Here is a 19,301-nt window from a genome sequence, read left to right as displayed (position 1 = left end):
CTCTCACCCCTCAGAGTGGAAATACAGACATGTAGAAAATGTGCCAGCGTCCCAAGAGTGTCTTGAAATTAGACCAATGCAAAGCTTTCTCACTCCCCCTCCCCACAGGATGAGGACCCCACTGAGCTGTACGAAACAAAAGAGAATAAAAAAAAAACATGGATTGTCATTTACGAATCATGCCACCCACTAGAACTTAAACAGCTTCAACAAACAATGCACACTTTCCACACATTCCTCAGTGCATGTTTGTCTATTATTCCCCTCTTATTAACATCATGGCTTTACCTTCTTGATGACAATTTCAACTTAGATCATTTAAGTAACACGACTCACAACAACTGTCAATTCAAGGCATTTTATAAAAACAGCAGATCTAGTTAATATTGATAAAAGAGGAAGAATGGATGTGTCAAGGTTGTGCACAGCAATTCTCTGGTGTTCTTAGTTCAGAGGTCAGCTGTCTTTACAATCTTTTACTGCCATTTTTACCCTGTGTGCCTCAAAATGAAAATTGTCTACATCTGCAGAACCCACACAAACCTTCAAAGAAGATAACTTAAATGTTTTAAGTATCTTTAAGAAATGGATTTTTAAATAATTGATTTTATGCAACCTACTTTTGAACTGAATATCTAATATTTTTATGAAACAAAGAAAAAACATGCATTTGTAGCCTTAAAAGAAGTAAAACAGTAAAATCATTACTTTTAGAAATTACTTGCAAAAATTATGCATTTATATTTATTTTTGTATTCCATAAAAATGTTACAAATTGTGTTTTTTGGCACCTTTATAGCTAAAACATAGAAGAGTTGTATATTGTTCTTCCATTTTCTAAGCCCAATTTTCTTTGAAGGGTTGCTGGTGCAGATCTCCATTGTGTTTTTTGACAAGAGAAAGGGTTCTAACTGGAGAGCCCATCACAGAGACACACAAGTACGCACGCACACATTCATGCCAACGGACAATTTAGAGAGAAGTGCCATCTTTCTATGCTTTCTATGTCTTTTTGTTCATTTCAAATTCTCTCCATGACGGACATCTGTGAAAAACAGTGTTTAAGTCTCACCACTGATTCTCAATTTAATTAAGGTCTGAATCTTGACTGGAGTATTCTAACCTTGTCATTAAAGTTTTGCTTTTAAAACTTTGGGAAACTTTATACCAAGTCGCCCCAGTATTTAACTCCTTCCATCAGGGTATCAGCTTTGATCAGCTTGCCTGTTCCCGATAAAGAAAAGCATCCCAACAGCCTGATTACAATGTTGCTGCCACCACGTTTTACTGTTTACCAACCAATAGCTTTCCTTCATACATGGATGGTGGCAAATTATAAAGGAGACTTCTGTTTCTTTCTTTGTTTTACTCTCGCGTAAAGCCTCTACATTGTAAAGCGCACTATGAATAGATATGTTGTTAACAGATTCTCCAACCTGAGCTGTTCATCCATGCAGCTCATCCAGAGTTACCATGGATCTCTTGGTCTCGTTCTTATTTAAAAATGCTGCATGAGATGGTCAGAGCTTATTATTCAAATTATTACCCAACTCATCTCTAAACGTTTTCACATTTTTATTGCTAAAATAAAAAAATATATATGATATTGTCTTTTTTCCTTTTTCCTGATATTGATTTTTTTCTCTCCTGTTTTTATTGTTGATGCTTTCCTGCGATGCCTTCCCAAATCAATCACTGAAAGCAACAAAGACACCATGAAATGTGAAACTTAACAATTGCTCATATTTTTATATTTCTTGGATGTACACACATCAGAAAGCATGTTGTTTATTTTTCATAATTTATTATTTTTTTTCTGAGCCGCGCTTAAAGCTTTATGCATCAAAGAAATTGAAGTCACTAAATTACTTTTTTTTTTCTCTAGTTTATAGAAAGACCTGCCAGAAAATGATAAAGCATACTCAACCTCAGACATCTGTAAAGAAACGTAAGTGAATTTCTCACGCCAGACTCTTGAACTTCAACCTGCTTAGGGGAACAGAGAGTTAGTTTCAAGCCCATCCCACCAGTGCAGGAGGAGACTGGGAGGAGGGCTGTGGAGGCAAGAGTCGTGTCCAGACTGGGACGTCCCACTGGAAATGTCTTCTGAGTGAACTGGTGAGGCATTTAGATCTTCCTGGGGCCCTGCACACGGCTGACTTCTCTCCAAGCTCTCCTGCTCTGCAAAGCTGAAGGTAAGAGGTCTCACTCTGCCCAGCAGTTACTGCCTCAGATTGATATTTCTCTTTATTTGACCTCTAAGATAAAGCTTTTTGCAACTTGTGCAACTATTTTGGCATTCAGGTTTAAAACTGCTCTTAGAGGTGAAGTTTGGCCACTGATGGGAGTGGGGAAATTTTGTTTTCATCATTGTAAGATTTAAGAAATCCTTTTCGAAAAGTTTCTGTTTTTTTAAAGCAGATAGAATCTTCATTTATATATTTTTCTTACTTTACAGTTCTGATTTGAAGTCTTTCTGATTAGGCAAATGTATTTCAAACTAACTTACTGTCAAGCATTTCATTTCAAACTGGAATGTACTGAAAATGGCTTCTTTGTTGTTCAAACAGTTGCCCGGAAAATCATTCATTATATGTACATGGTCTGTGATTTGGGAGATTATTGACTGTGCAGCTATTGTGTGCCACATCGACAAAGGGGGGAGGAGGGGCAAGAGGAATTAGGACACTGGAGGGATGCAAACAAGTCTTTCTACAAGTTAATATTTTGTCTTCCTTTCTCAGCTAATTTTATTCTTTACTTTAGTGTGATGCATTAAGAGCCATGCTCTTTGTTGCTTTGAGATTTCCCAGTTTTGCAGAGGGTATCAGGTTCTGCTTGTGAAAAATGGAGGAAAGAAAAGAGGGAGAGAAAAAAAGGGAGAACATTTCAGTTAAGCCAGGCAGAGAAATCGGAGCATTTCTCCACAGATATCCCTCTCTTGTCCTTCCCTCCCTCCATCTCCTCAATGACTCCATTCCTTGATTACTCCCATGTAAAGGAATGCGGGTTGCTGTGGGGATCAGTTACCAGCTGTTTGCTGGGAGTCAAAGGAGACACCTAGAAATGTGATCATTTTCTTTGTCTTACAACCATGTAGAAACTTTCAGAAAGTCATTTTCATGCACATGTCAAAAAATTGTGTCCCTAGTTTGGTTAGAAACATGATTTCCAGCTGATTTGGCAAGACATTTTATGGATCACAGCTCTTTATCCGAGCTCTGAAAATCTGTCAGAAATGATTAAATATCAAATGACAACTGCTGTTGTAGCTAAATATATGTAAAGGTTTTCAATAAAATTTGCATTACCTATATATCTGGCAATTTGATTAATGTTGCATTTAGTTAAAAAGTAGTTGTACTATAAATGTTAACACCAAAACAAGCTACAATGGACTAAATTTTCCATGCTGCCAGAGAAATTTCCTCCCTTGTCTTCATTTAGAAACACTTCTTGTTTTTCTCTTTCGTCACACCTGTTTAAGATTTCTCTGAAAGCTCATTTAGAGGGAATAAAGCACAGTGATGTGTTGGTGTTGGTGAGAACGAAGCCAAAACTGAGTCTCTGGTGCCTAATTGTTGAGGTGGCAGGTCTGGACTGAAGTGTTTGGAGGAGGAAAAAGAGAAGGAGGGGAGGAAAATAAGAAGGAGAGGCGGTGTTAGAGCAAAGGATGCTGTGGAAAACTGATCCAGAAAAGCTGTAATCTCTTGACAGGAAGAAGGAGGTCTATGGTGTCGTCCAGGCTGACGTGGAAAGGAAAAATCTGGATATTGTTCCTCTGAGAAAGAAAATAAGAGGAAAAACACAGCAGGCGTGAAGAATTAAGGCACAAAATGGAAATAGATTAGAGAATAATAGAGACTCATTTTTGTTTTGATCTGATTTCCTCATTGCTAGAACTGTTTTCATTTTCATTTTATAAAACTTGTATATCTTTGATTATGTTGATAAAAAGGAATATGATTTGGCCAAGTGCATAGGTGTAAATCCCAGAGGGATTGGGTGGGGGGTCCGGACCCCCCAATCTTGAAAAAGTCTAGAATTGCCCCCCCTAAAAAAAAAAAATAATAATTGAAGAAACATTTGCATTTATATAATGTCAATATGAAAAAGCAAAAAATAGATAAATAAAAAAATAAATAAAAATAAATAAATAAATCTGCCATTCATCGCAGGAAAAAAATAAGAATGAATTTTTAGGTCTCCCCCCACCACTGTTAGAATGGTTCAGTCCAAAGTGTAGGAGGAGCAACAGCAGCTGAAGAGAGGAGCTAGCTGTTAGCTGCTAGCTGTTAGCTTTTAGCTGCTAGCTGTTAGATGCTAGCTGTTAGCTGCTCACTGTTAGCTGTTAGCTGTTAGCTGCTCGCTGTTAGCTGCTCACTGTTAGCTGTTAGCTGTTAGCTGCTCGCTGTTAGCTGCTAGCTAGCTGCTAGCTGTGGCTCTGTCCTCCAGTAAGTAAATACATAATGCAAAAGACATGTAAACCTTTTATTTAGTTTCTCTTCTCAATAAGAAGAAACACATTAACAATAAAGATCAGACTGCAGTTCGTTGTTTCATTGCTTTGGCTGAATCATGATTAGCTGCCTCAGTAGCAAAACAGCTACGCTGCTTCCATAGACCTGAGCTTTTTTGTTAAAGATAGCAAACATCTCATTCATATTTAGCTCTTTACCTTTTAGTTAACTAGAATAGTTTGAAATGTGAGGTGTAGCAGAGATTAGATCAGTCAGACTGAACGAAACTTGCACAGAAGCAACATTTGGATTTTAGTTTTATTTATCAATAGTTTGTTGATATGCATTATTAGTCATTTTGGTCCTGCAGCTTCAATGTGGTTCACATCCCGTTACTTTTAACTTCGCCGACCCCTCCCAAAACTGCTCTTAGGAAATGTTCCTGTTTATGGGAATCACATTATGGTTTTTAGGCACAACTAACAACTTATTGCTATGAAAACTGTGAAGTGGTAAAGAAAAGTCTGCTACGTATGCTGGGTTTCTCACAGATTCCAGCGACATGGGATTTGATCCGATTACCTGCAATGGGGGAAGGGAAAATCGGAGTAATAAAGAGGTCAGATGACAAACAGCCCAGGCTAACAAAGATTCTGACTTTTCTCTTCCACCTTCACACAGGTGCCTTTCATGAAAACTGCTCTTTGTCCAGGCGATTGAATGGATACATCAATAATCTCAAGGGAGGAAAATTGAATTTGTTAGCTGCAAACAGGAGTGCACCTTTTCAGCTGCCTGAACCAGAAACACAACCAAAAAGTAAGATTTATGAAAAAAAAAGGAAAGGTGTTGCAAATGTAAGATATTTATAAAACAGTAAAATATGAGATTTAAATTCAAATAAGTGGGTAAAATTTACTTAAATATAACTTTTTCTATCAAAACCTCTGAGAACGGATAATACAGTTTTGATTGCATTTGGCAGTGTCTTTAAAATACACCTGTACTTCAAATCACCTTCTATTCCAGCCTCAAATGACATCAAGATAAAAAAACATTTTAACAAGTCTGAGAAAGGCTGTAGACTTTCAGCAAGAAGGTTATCAAGAAGATTAAAACAAATTAATCAATGAAAACTGGCCATCAGTCATTCTTATTATGGAGCTACAACCCTCCATTATTTCTGATCTAAAGACACTTTGTTAGCACTGCTACTGGAGATTGGTCACAGATGGGTCTTTCGTCTTGACAATGACTCAAAGCAACACCAAGTGAACAGAACAGTGGGCAAAGAAAGATTACATTAAGGTCATGGAGTGATCCATCTTATAGACAATCCATGGATGAACCTGACCCTTCAAGTTACCTAACAGCAGCATAAAAACCCCAAATGATTTATAGAGTTTCTTAAACTCTCCCAAGATCCACCCAAATCTGGTGACCAGCAACAAGAAGTATCTTAATGTCGACCATGTCAACAAGTGTTATTTTCTTTTAAGTATTTGTTCTGCGCTTTCCCTGAATTTTATTCTCTCTTAAAAATAGAAAACGGATCATTTCTCCTTAAGAGAGCAAACCTACAAATTCAGCAAAAGAGGGGAGCAAATCTTCTTGCAGCAATTCCAACCTCATCAAACGTTCTTCAAATTAATTGCCAGGCACTTGCTAATGTAATGTTACCATCTTACATGTCTTGACAGACTTTCAAGCACTTGTTTGACATGCTTAGCCTCTTTGATTTGTTTGGTCCTGCTGCCCCATAAAATCCATCCAGATGGTGGAGGAGGTCATAAAAGATGTCATCCCTGTTCTGGTTTGATCAGACAGACAGTGTCTTATATATAGGAATTTTACCCTCCAGGTTTGGCAGAGTACAATTAAAGAACCAGCAACATTATACAAAAGGCTGCAAATTACTGGAGATATTTTTAGGTTCAAACCTAAGCTCTGTCTGAATATGTCATAGAGAGGCAAGTCAACCATCACACACTCCTTATATTTTAACAGTATTTCTGTAATTTATCCCATCCACCTCTGGGACTTGGTGCAGACACAGGAAATCACTCTTCATTCTGAGAGATTTTGCAAATATTTCTCTGTTCCCAGTGTTGTTTGTCCAGACTGTTTGCTGTCACACAGACTGTTTATCCTCCAAAACCTGCCTGTTATGTCACAGAGGAGGGTGAGAACGAATTCCCTCAAAGCTCCCGTGGAAAAAGCAACAGATATTTCTGCAAAACTAGAGGAGAAATGTGAATTGGTGACAGTTCAAGCTCAGGCTGTTTTCCTCCAAAGCAAGTTTACACTTGCTTACCTAACTAACCCAAATTAAATAGATTTGTGGGGAGAAGGCGCCCCTTTATGAGCCTGAAGTTTCCCTCAGCTCAGAACAGCTTTCCAAATAAAATAATTTGTTTTGCTGTTATGTCAGTTAGTCCAGCCTCCTCCATCCTGACTCTTCGACTAAACAGGAATCTTTTAAAACTAAATAACGAGTACATCAGGCCCCTCCAAGTAAAATATTGACGCCACACACTTTAGAGATGACACCATTTCTGTTTTCTCCCCTTCAAGAGTACATTTTAATATTTTTTTCTTGTTCACATCTGCCAATGAGTTCTCCTTCACCAGAAGCTTTTTGTTAGCTCTGCTTCTTCAAAGGCACACTTGTGAAGGTTATTTGGACACAGCATCTGGTCCCCTGCCAAAGTTTCTGTAATTTTCCACCTCTAAGCTTTAAGTTTTGACTTCCTGACTTAGTATTCATGGACCTTCTCAAACAACAGACAGTTGCTTTAAACACTTTGCTTTACAGTGATAAAGGTTCATTATAAGTTCTGGATAGCAATCTTTTGGTTAAACCAAGAGCCTCCATAAATCTTTAAGAACAACACTCAAGACACTGGTAACGAATCTGCAGGTCTTAGGTCATATAAATATACTTGCATACAAATATACTTTCAGCTTAAGCAGCGCAAAATATGGAAGAATCGTACTGGAAAAATCTACAGTCACACAGTTTTGAATTTATTGTTGATACTTTTTTATCATCCTGTCAGAATTATGTACACAGTTGGTGCTGAAGGCTCATTTTCATTTCCATTAAGCACAAGCAAAAGAGAGCAAAAGTGTGTAAAGCAATCACTTTAAAGTGGTGCTTAACATTTTAACTACAGTTTCTTGTTCAGTTGCTGATGGTGGAAATTTTGGAAGGTATAATACAATTAGTATAGTCAGCTCCTGGCATTTTAATGCTTATGCATCCTAGTTATAGATTTCAGAATTTGGAGATTTTTTTCAGATATACAGACTGTATGTTTATGTATTTTTATAGTAAATAGTATTAGCATCCACAGTTATTGGGAATTTCATGGTTTAAAGGTCACAGGTAGGAATTACCCCAAAATCTTCACCTTATTTTATTTCTAATGGGTTTAAGAACTAATTTAGTAAAAGTTGTCTAAAAGTTGCTTTGCTTGTTATTTAAATTGTTTTTTTTTATATGTGGAAGGACCCAATCACAGCACATAAGCAGGATGAAGGTAAATAGTTTGACAAAATAAAAATTCATGGTTGAGTTACACAGTTGTGTTCAGCTGTTGTTGCTTTTTAAGGTGCTTTGGGTTTAACTGGTTGTAAATGGCTGTTGTGTAAAGGGATGATGGCTGTGGTAGAAACTTTTGTGCATTTTGAAAATGGATTGTGTTTATTATCATTTATTTCCACCACGTTTATTTTATGAAGAGGACAAGTTCAGTCACTTGAAGATTGCATGTGAAGGTACGATACAGTTGCTGTTGCAGTCCCTCACTCCCAGAAAAGAATTCAAATTAAACCCAAAGCAAACATGCCTGTCAGACGCAGCTGAGCGTGTTTGCAGAACAGCATAGCAATCCTGTCTTATTTAAATGCCAGAATAATTTCACTCTGCTGGAAGGTTTGTCAGACAACAAATTACTGAATGCAAACAAAATATTGCTCCTTTCACAGCATGAGTCTGAACATGTCAACCTATTCTGATGCTTTGTGTCATGAATACTTTAACTCAGCAAAGAGCTTCTTCAGTCTTGAAACCAATCCCACATCATGAAGAAACTGTACAAAGTTGAATTTTACAATTGAAGACATCAAAACTGAAGCTAATTATTCTAGCATGGTTTAAAACAGCATGAACTTTGTATTACTGCTTCTGTTACTGCACAAAAATAATTTTAAATCAGCTAAAGAAAGAAAAACAATACCAAAAAAAGGCTGTTTGTCTATGTTTTTATTTAATTTAATTTTTTCAGAACAGTTTGGAGCCAAAGAAGGGAATAATTTACACAGAAAGAGAGAAAGACTAAGCAGTGCAACATTCCTTCACCAAACAAAGGAACCTTTATTTCTTCTACATCAAGAGAAGTTCTTCATTGAGTTTCAAACAACGAATGCTCAGACAGGACCCTCGAGGAGAGAAACACATTCTCAGACAAAGACTTTTCTCATGGTAGCTAAAACAGAAAATATGTTCTATTTGATCAATAAAGGGATATTTTCAAACAGATTCTGTTCGATGATTACAGTGATAAAGGTTCGTTATAAGTTCTGTATGGCAAACTTTTGGTTAAACCAAGAGCCACTATAAAGCTTCTTCGTATGCGACACATTTCTTCTAAAAAATAAAGAGGTCTTGAATCCAGCGGTCATCTTTAAGTCTTTACTGATCAAAAAGAAAATAAAAATGACAAACAGATTCAAAACAAATAGAAAGTGATGGTCAAAAGACTGTGTTACTCCAGGTGCCAGACTTCTACAATGAGCAAGCAATTCTGGTCTTTATAAACTAACTTGACAACAACCAATCAAAAGGCACCACGTAACAAGCTTAAGCACAATACAATTACAGATGCTTATCTTTTTCAAATAAGACTAAAAAGTTAAACTCACATAAACACAAAATAACATTTTGTATAAAGTTCTAAACAACGTATATATGGCTCCTACAGACTTAAAGACCTGATTGTCATAAAACAACCAAGAAGTACCAAGAATTGCTGACTCTAGAGTGCAACATTCATTCTAGGTTTTCAAATTGTTATAAGACATAAACTCAATCGGAATCTGCTTGCTATTGTACATCTTATTTGCAGTGTCAAAATTCCTCCCATTAGGAAACTCATCAGATCTCCTGTCATCTGACCTCTTCAACTAAGATGTTGAAGTTATTGAAATTTGTATTCACACAAACATTCTGAAAAGTTTATCCCTAAATGCACACCAACTTCTGAAAACAACATCTGGAACAAATAAATAAGTGGAACGGCAAATGTTTATCCAAATATATTAAGGCTTTGTGTCATCTGTTATTCTAAAGCATCTCCTGCGCTATTTAATTCGATGACAAATAGAAAAATGTAATTGTTTCTCTCTCTTTCCTTACAGTCTTTGAAGATGAGGGTGTGGATCGTCTTCCTCCTGTGCCTGGCTGGCCACGCCATCGCTGCTCCTGTAAGTTCAAGTCTCTGAGGTCATTTCTAATCCTTATCTTTTGTGAATATTTTCCTTTCTTGATTCCATTCGTCTTATTTTCATAGTGTCATTTCAGAATAAATGTAACCTCAAGGCACAAACAACAATTTCAATTCAATCACACACATGTCAATTGATTGTAGTTATCCAACAGTGCATTAAGCTCAGTTAATTACTGAAATTAGCTACAAAATTTCTCTCTAAAGAAACCCATCGAGTCAGTGACTTGCAGCATTTTGTCTTAGTGTCGATGGCTTTATACCAATTTTCATACTGGAGCATGTATGTAGCAACAGTGGGGAGGAAAAACTCCTATTTAATAGGAAGAAATTGGCAACAGAACCAGAACCTGACTCAGTAAAAGTAGCCATCTGTGGAATTTCAGAAGGTACACCAAATGCACAAAAAAAGTAGTATAGTAGTAATTTGTATGTCAAAAAGTTAATAGCAAAAGAGACAGAAAGATTTATTGATCGCAGCATCATGTCAGCTGATGTTCTCCTTGAAAGAAGTGTCAAAGCCAAACAAAACGCCAAACTAGATGTAGCTTCCATGGAGAGAAAACATAAAAATAACATTTGAAATAACACCAATTAATCCAAAGAGAAGAGTAGGGAGAAGAGTGAGCGGAAATGTAGTCCTAAACATGTAGCAGCATAACTACAGGCATTGCTCAGGATAACCTAACGCCTTACAATGAGGAGAAAGCCAGGAAGAACCGTCTTTCCCGTCTGTACTCACTGTTCTCCATGACGACTTCTTTCCCGTGATCACCCCTCATTGTTTAACAGACTTCCTCCGTCGTTCTAACTCTGGGTGTGCTTTCACATGTAAAGTTTGTTTGGATTGACAATTTTTCCAAGGCCAATTCCTCCCCTGAGGGTTGCTTTGCTGTCTCGTTCACGTATATTCCATTTTTCATTGTGTGGACGTTCTGTGTGTCTGCAATCAGATCATTCCTGTTTTTGTGTTGCAGGCTGAGGAGGAGCCAGTTGTGGAGGAGATGGTTACTGAAGAACCAGTTGTTGAGGTCAGTCCAAATTTTTTAGTTTTTTTTTCTGCAAGACCAATTTATTTCTTCTTTCTTGAATTTCTTTCACTGTACCTTGAATAAAACTTTACAATTTTATTTCAATATTTCAGGAAAGAACTGAAGAAATTCTCTGAAGCACAGAAAATGACTTAGCTGTCGTTAAGTGCTAGTCAATTCCTTATTTAGTGGAGTTTCTCTGCAAAACACAATAATAGCAACATTAATCAGAGGGATATAATGAACAACTAACTTACATAAACTATCATCTCATTTGTCCTGATTCTGTAAACTGGTATAAACTTTTAAATACTTGATTTTTTTCTCTTGAGACATTTCTTCTGTTACGCATCTGTGATGTGTTTTCCAAACCACACAGCTGTTCTTAAATTTGATGTGTGACAGAGCTTTGGGTTTTTCAGATTTGTAGACAGAGAACTGTTTACTGACTTGCAAAAGCTGTGAACTTTTGTGTAAATATTAGCAGCTAACTAACCTGCTGTAATTAAGTCATAAATGGACTTTAACCACCAAGTAAAACAGCAGAAAGTTGCGTTACTATCGTCAGTCCCATAACCAGATGAGGTATTCAAGTAAAAATTGCAGCTTTCAATCTTTAGGCCAGAATTGCACCTCAAAGCACTTTACTTGTCAATTGTCAATAAGGAAAATGTGCATCATGTTCAGTAATTTTTATTATTGTATTTTTCTTGTTGCTTCAGCAGAATAATAGGTTTTTAGCAGTCCTGGATTTTAGACAAATTTATTCAAAAGAAAATCTTGGGCTTTCATGTGAACATTTTATGGTTTCCTGCTCCAGAGGTCCAGCGGGACCAGAGATCCCACAGCTGTTAATTTTAGCCACTGGTTAAGCTAGCCAGGAAACCTTTGGGTTTGTTTTCTTTTTTGGCCCGGCCACATGTGGATCCAGCTGTTTTTTATTGCTGGATCTTCTGGTCTCTCAGACTCCGTTGGCCTTCAGGGAGGACTGGTGATGTTTCAAGCCTTTTTGAAGGCAAACAATGAGTAGTTTGAGGAAACCATGCACAGATGAATCTGAAAGTCGATGTTCCAAAAGATTATTGATCATTTGTTCAAGGCCTCACCTCTAATATGTGCTGCGTTCCAGGAAACGGAGGTGGGAACCAACCCAGTGCAGGTGGAGGTTGGAGAGTTTGATGAAGCCATCGAGATTGAAGATGTTGTTGAGAGTAAGTTCATAACTAGTTAATATAGGAAGACTGGTTATCTAAACCATAAACATCTCTTGCTTCAGCAGGAAGCCAAACCCTCTAAAACTAACTTTAAATGGCTTGTTTGGAACCACGTTCACACCTAACGCAAATAAAACATAAACGTAGAGTAAACAATGTCTGGCAGCTTTTTTGCATAGCCTAATTCTCCACATGAAGGGTTTAAAATCTAGGTACACCCAAGTATGCATGATTATACTTTTGTGCAAACATGTCTAAGAGGATTAATATTGACACAAAAGGCTGTTTCAATGATTTTTGTCTGCAACAACAGCCTTCTTTGATAATCAACCTTGAAGCATTTTGGCTGCATTCTGGAGACTAGGTGCATCTATGCAGAAGTTTCAGGGTTTGCTCGAGGCTCAAGCTGGCACACGAAACAGACGTAATGACAGGCTGCCTCGTTCTGTATGCAGATGCCTGTGATTATATGTTCCACCCAGCTTAAAGAGGCAATTCAACCACAGAAAACGCAGTAAGCAGCAGAGGCTACATGGGGTTTAAAACACTTCATATTAAACTTCATATTAAAGAGTATACTTCCCATTTTTGCACTTTTTCTTTTCCAGTTGTGTTCAAGTATGTAGCTCATGATAATTTTTTGTTTGTTTTCATATCCAAGATTGAGAAATATGTTTAAAAAACACTAAGGACAGAAAGTAAGTGCAATGTAGACAAAAATAGCAGAACAATGCAGATGTTAGGTTTGGAATAAACTGTGGGCAACTGTGCATAACACAAAGGGGCAAGCAAGACAAAAGTCGTGATAGCACTGCATAAAGCTCAAAATTTACTTCAAAAAATAAACAAATGATGATTCATTCACTGAAGAAAAGAAAGTTAAGAAAATAGCTGAGTTACAGACTGAGACAGTAACAGAAATTAAAAACTCAAGAAGTGTAGCGGCATTTAGACAGACATTTTAAGTAGCGATCAGCATTATTTCACATCAGACCATCCTTCCCGTTTCGCCAAACATCTGTCACCAGAATGACTTTATGAGGGACACGTTAATCTTATTTTTTTTCCTCAATGTTGTCAGCATCTCAAGCTCGGAAAAGTGTCAACATTTTGTTTTCAACATGTCATTTGACCCTTAAACATTTTTCAAGCTATTGCTGCAAAGCTAGTGGTTGGAGGAGATGCTACATTATTATATATTTGTGGTAGAGTCTTACTGTGTTAGTGAGAAAGTTAAATTTTTGCTTCAGAAAAGTAGAATTGAAAATTATATATCTAGTTTGAACAACAATTGAGCATTTTTGCTGAAGCTATTTTGTGTCGTTCTCTTCTGCATGAATATATTTTTGTTTTTTCTTGTAGATCCTTGCCTGAACTACCACTGCAAGAAGGGAAAGGTGTGTGAGGTTGATGACAGCAACACCCCCATGTGTGTGTGCCAGGACCCCTCCACCTGCCCTGCTGCCGAAGGAGAGTTTGAGCACGTGAGTTAACCGGTGATACCTGTCTGTCACAGTACATACATAATATCTATTCAACATGAGGTACCAAATCCTTTTTGGAAAAAAATTTCAATAAACATTTCACACTCTGATTTTCCCCTCTTTCTCACCAAGAGTCAGCAGCGCTTCCTTTTGTTTGGGTAAAAAAAAAAAACTATAAAAAACAAAGAATTTACAACCCATGCAGAGAACGATAAGCCATATAAACAAGCCATATATATTGTTAATGTTTAACCTTTTGCCAAAAGTGCAACACTTTGTCGTCCCCTATAGGATTTCACAAGTTTGGAACATAAAGCATCTCAATGAACTAAAAAAAGAAAAGCAGAATAAATAAAAATACTTCAGTTATCTATTTTTTAAAGACCTTTTTGTAGAAACTATTGGTCACCATATAATTCTGCACTGCATAAATGTATCCAAATCTAAGATGGATTTTTTTTTTTAAACTTCTCAGTTTGAAAGGGGTCAAAAACATTTGTGTGAAAATACATTTGTCTCATAAAATTAGCATCTATTTTATAAACCGCTGCATTTTTACTTGAGTTGATTTTTGATTCCAGGTTTGCGGCACTGACAACAAGACCTACGATTCCTCCTGCCACTTCTTTGCCACCAAGTGCGCTCTGGAGGGAACCAAGAAGGGCCACAAGCTGCATCTGGACTACATTGGACCCTGCAAATGTGAGTGATTAAACTCTTCCAACACTGTATAACATACTGTCATGCAACACTCTGCAGTGTATAACTCAAGAGGATGCAACACGATTCAAGATCTGATGATATTAGTTAAGTGAAGGAAAAGCAAACCTTAAGTAGAACTTATGCCTCTTTCTCTTGTGCCACTTTGAGGATTGAACTACTATTTGTTTTGACACCCTGCTGGCTTCACCAGAGTCTTGCTTGCGTACATGTGGAGCACAGTTCCCTCTCACATGTGTGAAAAAGTGGGGGAGCTGAAGCCGAACTCGGCTCTCACGTCAGACTCTCAGAGTTCTGTCTCTTCTCCTGTCTGCACTCTCTGCTGAGATGGATGGCTGGGTTGGACTGTCATGTCGGATCTTGCAGGCTCTGTCCAGACACGCTGGCTGCATTTATTCGTCTGTTCTCTCTGAACATGGCACATGCAGCTCAGGGAGATGAGTCAGGGCTGTGGGGTTCGGACGGAGATCACGCACATCTCAGCTTACGAGAAGACAACAGATTTCAGTCTGTGGCACAGTTGAGGATAAACAGATCTGAACCATAGTAAATAGTTAAACATGAGCTCACGGGTAAGATAAAGAAAAAAACAAACATTTGTCTCTAATCAAACTGATTAAAGACAAATGCAGTTTGAAGTTTGCAAAACTTGTAAAATGCTTTGTCTTATAAGAATATTATCCTTAAGTCATCAAACAAGATGTTAAGCATATCTTTAAGGTTTTTATTAATTATTTGTTTTAAATGATGACTTTATTTGCTCTGTGCAGACATCGAGGCCTGTCTGGACAACGAGCTGAACGAGTTCCCTCTCCGCATGAGGGACTGGCTGAAGAACGTTCTGGTGACTCTGTACGAGCGCGACGAGGACAACAACATGCTGACCGAGAAGCAGAAGCTTAGGGTGAGACATTAAAAGACATGCATGAATGCTTTTCTTCTTTTAGCCATTGTGACAAACTTTTCCTTATCAAAAGCATGTAACTCACTAAATAGTTGGGATCAACAAAATGTGACTCTATCACATGTTTGAACGGGTATAAAATACTAACCTGCTGCATAAATAGTTGCTAACATACTTAAAGAAATTTTAATTTTGAGATTTGATTCATAAAAACTAGTTGCTCTCCTGCCCACTTCAGCTGGCTGGATTATATTGATCTATCCTGAATCAACTCTTAGTTTAGCCTTTACAGAGTTTATCTCAAACTAATGACCCTCAAAGCTGTTGTTCTGAAATTGTAACTCATTCTTGATGTGCTGCATCAGGATGTTAAAGAAATGAAGACATGCAAGCAGATGGCTTACTGTTGTGATGTTTGATTTGCTTTTAAATGAGGGGAAAAACAAAAATAACTGAATTATTAACATCCCACCTTGCTCTTGAAAATACATTTAAATAGCTCATTTATTTTCCATTCAGCATCTAGAATATAAAGCCACACCTGTCCTGTTTTTCAGGTGAAGAAGATCTTTGAGAATGAGAAGAGGCTGCAGGCTGGTGAGCACTCTCTGGACCTCCTGGCCCGCGACTTCGAGAAGAACTACAACATGTACATCTTCCCCGTCCACTGGCAGTTCGGCCAGCTTGACCAGCACCCCGTCGACGGGTAAGGATGTGGAAAACATGCTGATGGAATATGTTTGGAGACCAATTATGCTGCAGTAGCACTGATACACTTAGCATCTCTCAAAATAAAAAAGAAAACAAATGAATATATCCAATATTGATATGGTTGCTTTGTACAGCAAACTTAAGTTAATGTTCCCATTATTACCACTAGTATTTCAGTGTTTCTGTCTCCTATTGGTTGGAGGAAAGGTAAGCTGGAGATATGCAGCTATTCTACTGAACTGAAATGAACCCTTGAGGGCATTCAGGAGGCTGATCAAGATGCTTTTCGTAAGAACTATAAGTCCTTCCAGTTCTAGGTTTGCTTTAGGATCCCCATGAAGGAATTTCAAAGAGTATTTGCGGAGAGGAATGTCTTAGTTTCCCAGCTGAATGTTTAATGACTGTATTGGAGGGGAAAATATACATAGTGTATCCAAGTATCTTTTCTGCCCTGGTATTATTGAGTCACGTTTTCACACTACAAAACATGATTAATGCTGTTTTTGTTTTTCATCAGATACCTGACCCACTCAGAGCTTGCCCCCCTGCGTGCTCCTCTCATTCCCATGGAGCATTGCACCACTCGCTTCTTCGAGACTTGTGATGCCGACGGCGACAAATACATCGCCCTGGAGGAGTGGGCTTCCTGCTTTGGCATCAAAGAGCGTGAGTGACAGTTGGTGGACAAAATGCTCCTGTTTAATTTTTTATTTTAGCCTGTAACCTTTGACACAGCCTGAACTCTAGACTATGTTTTATCTTTACAATTTAAACTCTGATGAAATTAAAATTTAATGATAGCAAAATTTACATTTAACGTCAAGGTGAAACACAACAGATTCCACATTGCCATTATTTGTTACAAATCCAGGAAGCACAACTTTTCAGTCATGTTAATGTCTGGGTTTTGACTAGGCCATTGCAACACCTTGATTCTTTTTTCACAGCCTGTAGAGTTTGAGAAAGAACTCTTGAGTTTATTGATCATTTCTCTGAGCATTGCATGGTCTGACCCTGAGGATGATCTGCTGGCAGATTGGCAGCTGTCTTTAAATGTTTTCACTTGTAGATAATCTTTTGAGTGATGGACTTCAAATTAATTTTAAATTACCGTATAACCGAATGTTTTTTATGAATGGTGGACAACATTTGCTTATAAAAGAAGAATGCTGATATTTTTTCTGCTTAGCAGTGTGTTAACTTACCCGTATTCACCACAGCAGAAAACTGCTAAAACTTATACTTTTAGAGAGGAAATCACACTGATTCCAACATATTGATCAAGTGCATTTAATGATCAGGACATGATTGGCACTTCTCTTCCTGAATACCACATAATCGGCAAGAATGTACTTAACATATAGCAGTTTAATGTTTGTTTCATGTTTGTTTAATAAATTATAACAATGTGGAATCCGTTTGGAATCAAATGAGGACATGTTTCCTTTTCACCACTTATGTAAATATGTGTTTTATTGTCTTGAAACTACTACATGGTTTCCATTATAATCTGAAATTAGCTTTTAGTAGTTAAGCATTTGTAAGTACATGTGAGTTGATCTTTACGTTGTCATCACACTCTACCTCATTAATATGTTTTCTTTGTGTTTGCAGAGGATGTGGACAAAGACCTCATCATCTAAGTTCCTCTGATGGGCTGCAACAGTTTGAGAGAAACTTCTAGTCGCTACTAACCGGACAAGGTGTTGATGATCCATAAGTTAATAAAGAGAATACAATTAAGGTGCTAACTGCAAGTTTTGTGTTACTTTCCTATTATTAATTATCTTTTCTAGCTATACCACTAAAAGAAAATCTTCCAAAACTATAGAAGTTCACAGTCTGCAATAGCATCACGTTTGTGAACATTTCAATTCTTTTGTTTGTTTTTTTAATAAAAACCCAGTAAGGTAAAAACTGAAGACCTCCGATGTAAATTTACATTGATATTATTATTTGCTACCTGTTCCATGATGTGTTCAGGGCTTTTTTTTTATTTGGGACCAGGAGAGACCAGAAGAATGAAACTGTAAAGTGAAAAATAAAGTTTCTAAATAAATGCTCCATCTGCTTGCTTCCTACGAAACTTACTTTTCAGTTTTTGCACTTTTTTTGGTGGTGGGCTCCTTCATTTTTTGCTGTCATTTTGTGTGTATTTTTTAGCAGTTTGACTACTGGTAGCAAAGTTGTAATTTTTTTTTTTTTATCAATTTCCAGACAAAGCAGTGCGTGTGTGTGTGTGCTTATATTTGAAAATAAATTTAAAAAAATTATTTGCTAATGAGGGGGGAACCTCGCAGGCTGAGAGTTTTTCTCACCATGTTTTTTTTTTGTGACATAAAGAGCTCAGTCTCGTTCGTTTCCTGAATAAATGTCTTCAAAAACATCTGAGCATGGTTCCATATCTGCATCAGTCTTCTCTGCAAAAGAATTTTTTACCCAGATGATCTGACTTGACATCTGTGCAGCACCACAAGCCAGACTTTGTTTTTCATGTGTGACATTTTTGAAATTTTTTGGACTTTCAAGCATGAGAAATCTTATCTTGCTACGTCATGCAGTATGTATGCTGAACTGTTTTGAACTGTTTTGCAAACATCTAAATCAGAATAATCTTAAACATTATATATAAAATTTTAGAGGGATAAGAAATTTATCTTAATTTTAATAAAATCATAAAATTATCAGTTTTATTTTCAAGCAATCGTTAAGAAGTTTTCTTTTTGCAGGTTTAGGGCAAAAAGAAATTGTGGATACAATCATTTTCTCCATCCCTCCCAAATTAAACAAGCATACTCATCTTAGAAATCCACAGAAATGGGTCCAGTCACCGTCATTATGACCAGATTTACACAGAGCTTCAGCAATTTACAAAACGTCAAATAATTTTACTGGAATTACAGGTTATGTATGTAACAGCAACTAACTGTCAAGCAGAAGAAAAATCACACATGGTTGACAATTTTTTTTTAACAAAAACCTAAAAAGTGTGACATTCATTTGTATTTAACCCCTATATTCTAATCCTTCTAAATAAAATTAAATATTTTAAAAAGTAATTTAAGTAACAAATTAGTCTACCTGTGTGTAATTTGATATGTGTAGAGATGGAGTTGTTCTGTGAAGGAACGTTTGTGAACAAACAAAATCATGAAAACTGAAGAACACAACAGACTCACCTGTCGGCTCTGCTCTTTATGAAATTGTGAAAAGAGTTACAGCGGAATTGGGTTATAAAACTACATCCAAAACTTTGAACATCTCAAAGAG

General features: G+C 37.1%; 1 protein-coding gene across 3 annotated transcripts; it reads left to right on the top strand.

The window, feature by feature from the left end:
* Nucleotides 1-2,062: 2,062 nt before the first annotated feature.
* On the top strand, nucleotides 2,063-18,121 carry LOC129360668 (SPARC-like). Of its 3 annotated transcripts, none has more exons than XM_055030999.1 (10): nucleotides 2,063-2,195; nucleotides 9,882-9,947; nucleotides 10,945-10,998; nucleotides 12,128-12,209; nucleotides 13,575-13,696; nucleotides 14,278-14,398; nucleotides 15,187-15,320; nucleotides 15,878-16,026; nucleotides 16,549-16,697; nucleotides 17,646-18,121. In XM_055030999.1, the coding sequence occupies exons 2-10, from the start codon at nucleotides 9,891-9,893 to the stop codon at nucleotides 17,672-17,674; spliced, it is 897 nt and encodes a 298-aa protein (XP_054886974.1). In that variant the 5' UTR covers nucleotides 2,063-2,195; nucleotides 9,882-9,890; the 3' UTR covers nucleotides 17,675-18,121. The 3 variants fall into 3 exon arrangements, with proteins under 3 accessions (XP_054886974.1, XP_054886975.1, XP_054886976.1); XM_055031000.1 differs by having other exon boundaries at nucleotides 16,549-16,707; XM_055031001.1 differs by having other exon boundaries at nucleotides 16,549-16,711.
* The last annotated feature ends 1,180 nt before the right edge of the window (nucleotides 18,122-19,301 follow it).

Source organism: Poeciliopsis prolifica, unplaced genomic scaffold (assembly GCF_027474105.1).
Source record: "Poeciliopsis prolifica strain line A6 unplaced genomic scaffold, Auburn_PproV2 SCAFFOLD006, whole genome shotgun sequence".
Lineage (NCBI taxonomy): Eukaryota > Metazoa > Chordata > Actinopteri > Cyprinodontiformes > Poeciliidae > Poeciliopsis > Poeciliopsis prolifica.
The sequence above is the reverse complement of the archived record's forward strand: the minus strand, read 5'-3'. Positions and strand labels throughout refer to the sequence as shown.

Excerpts from the sequence above, each read along its gene's own strand:
- LOC129360668 (XM_055030999.1), top strand. The coding sequence starts at position 9,891 with ATGAGGGTGTGGATCGTCTTCCTCCTGTGCCTGGCTGGCCACGCCATC. Across the intron at positions 13,697-14,277 it reads CCGAAGGAGAGTTTGAGCAC|GTTTGCGGCACTGACAACAA; the intron begins GTGAGTTAACCG and ends TTTTGATTCCAG. Across the intron at positions 15,321-15,877 it reads CCGAGAAGCAGAAGCTTAGG|GTGAAGAAGATCTTTGAGAA; the intron begins GTGAGACATTAA and ends CCTGTTTTTCAG.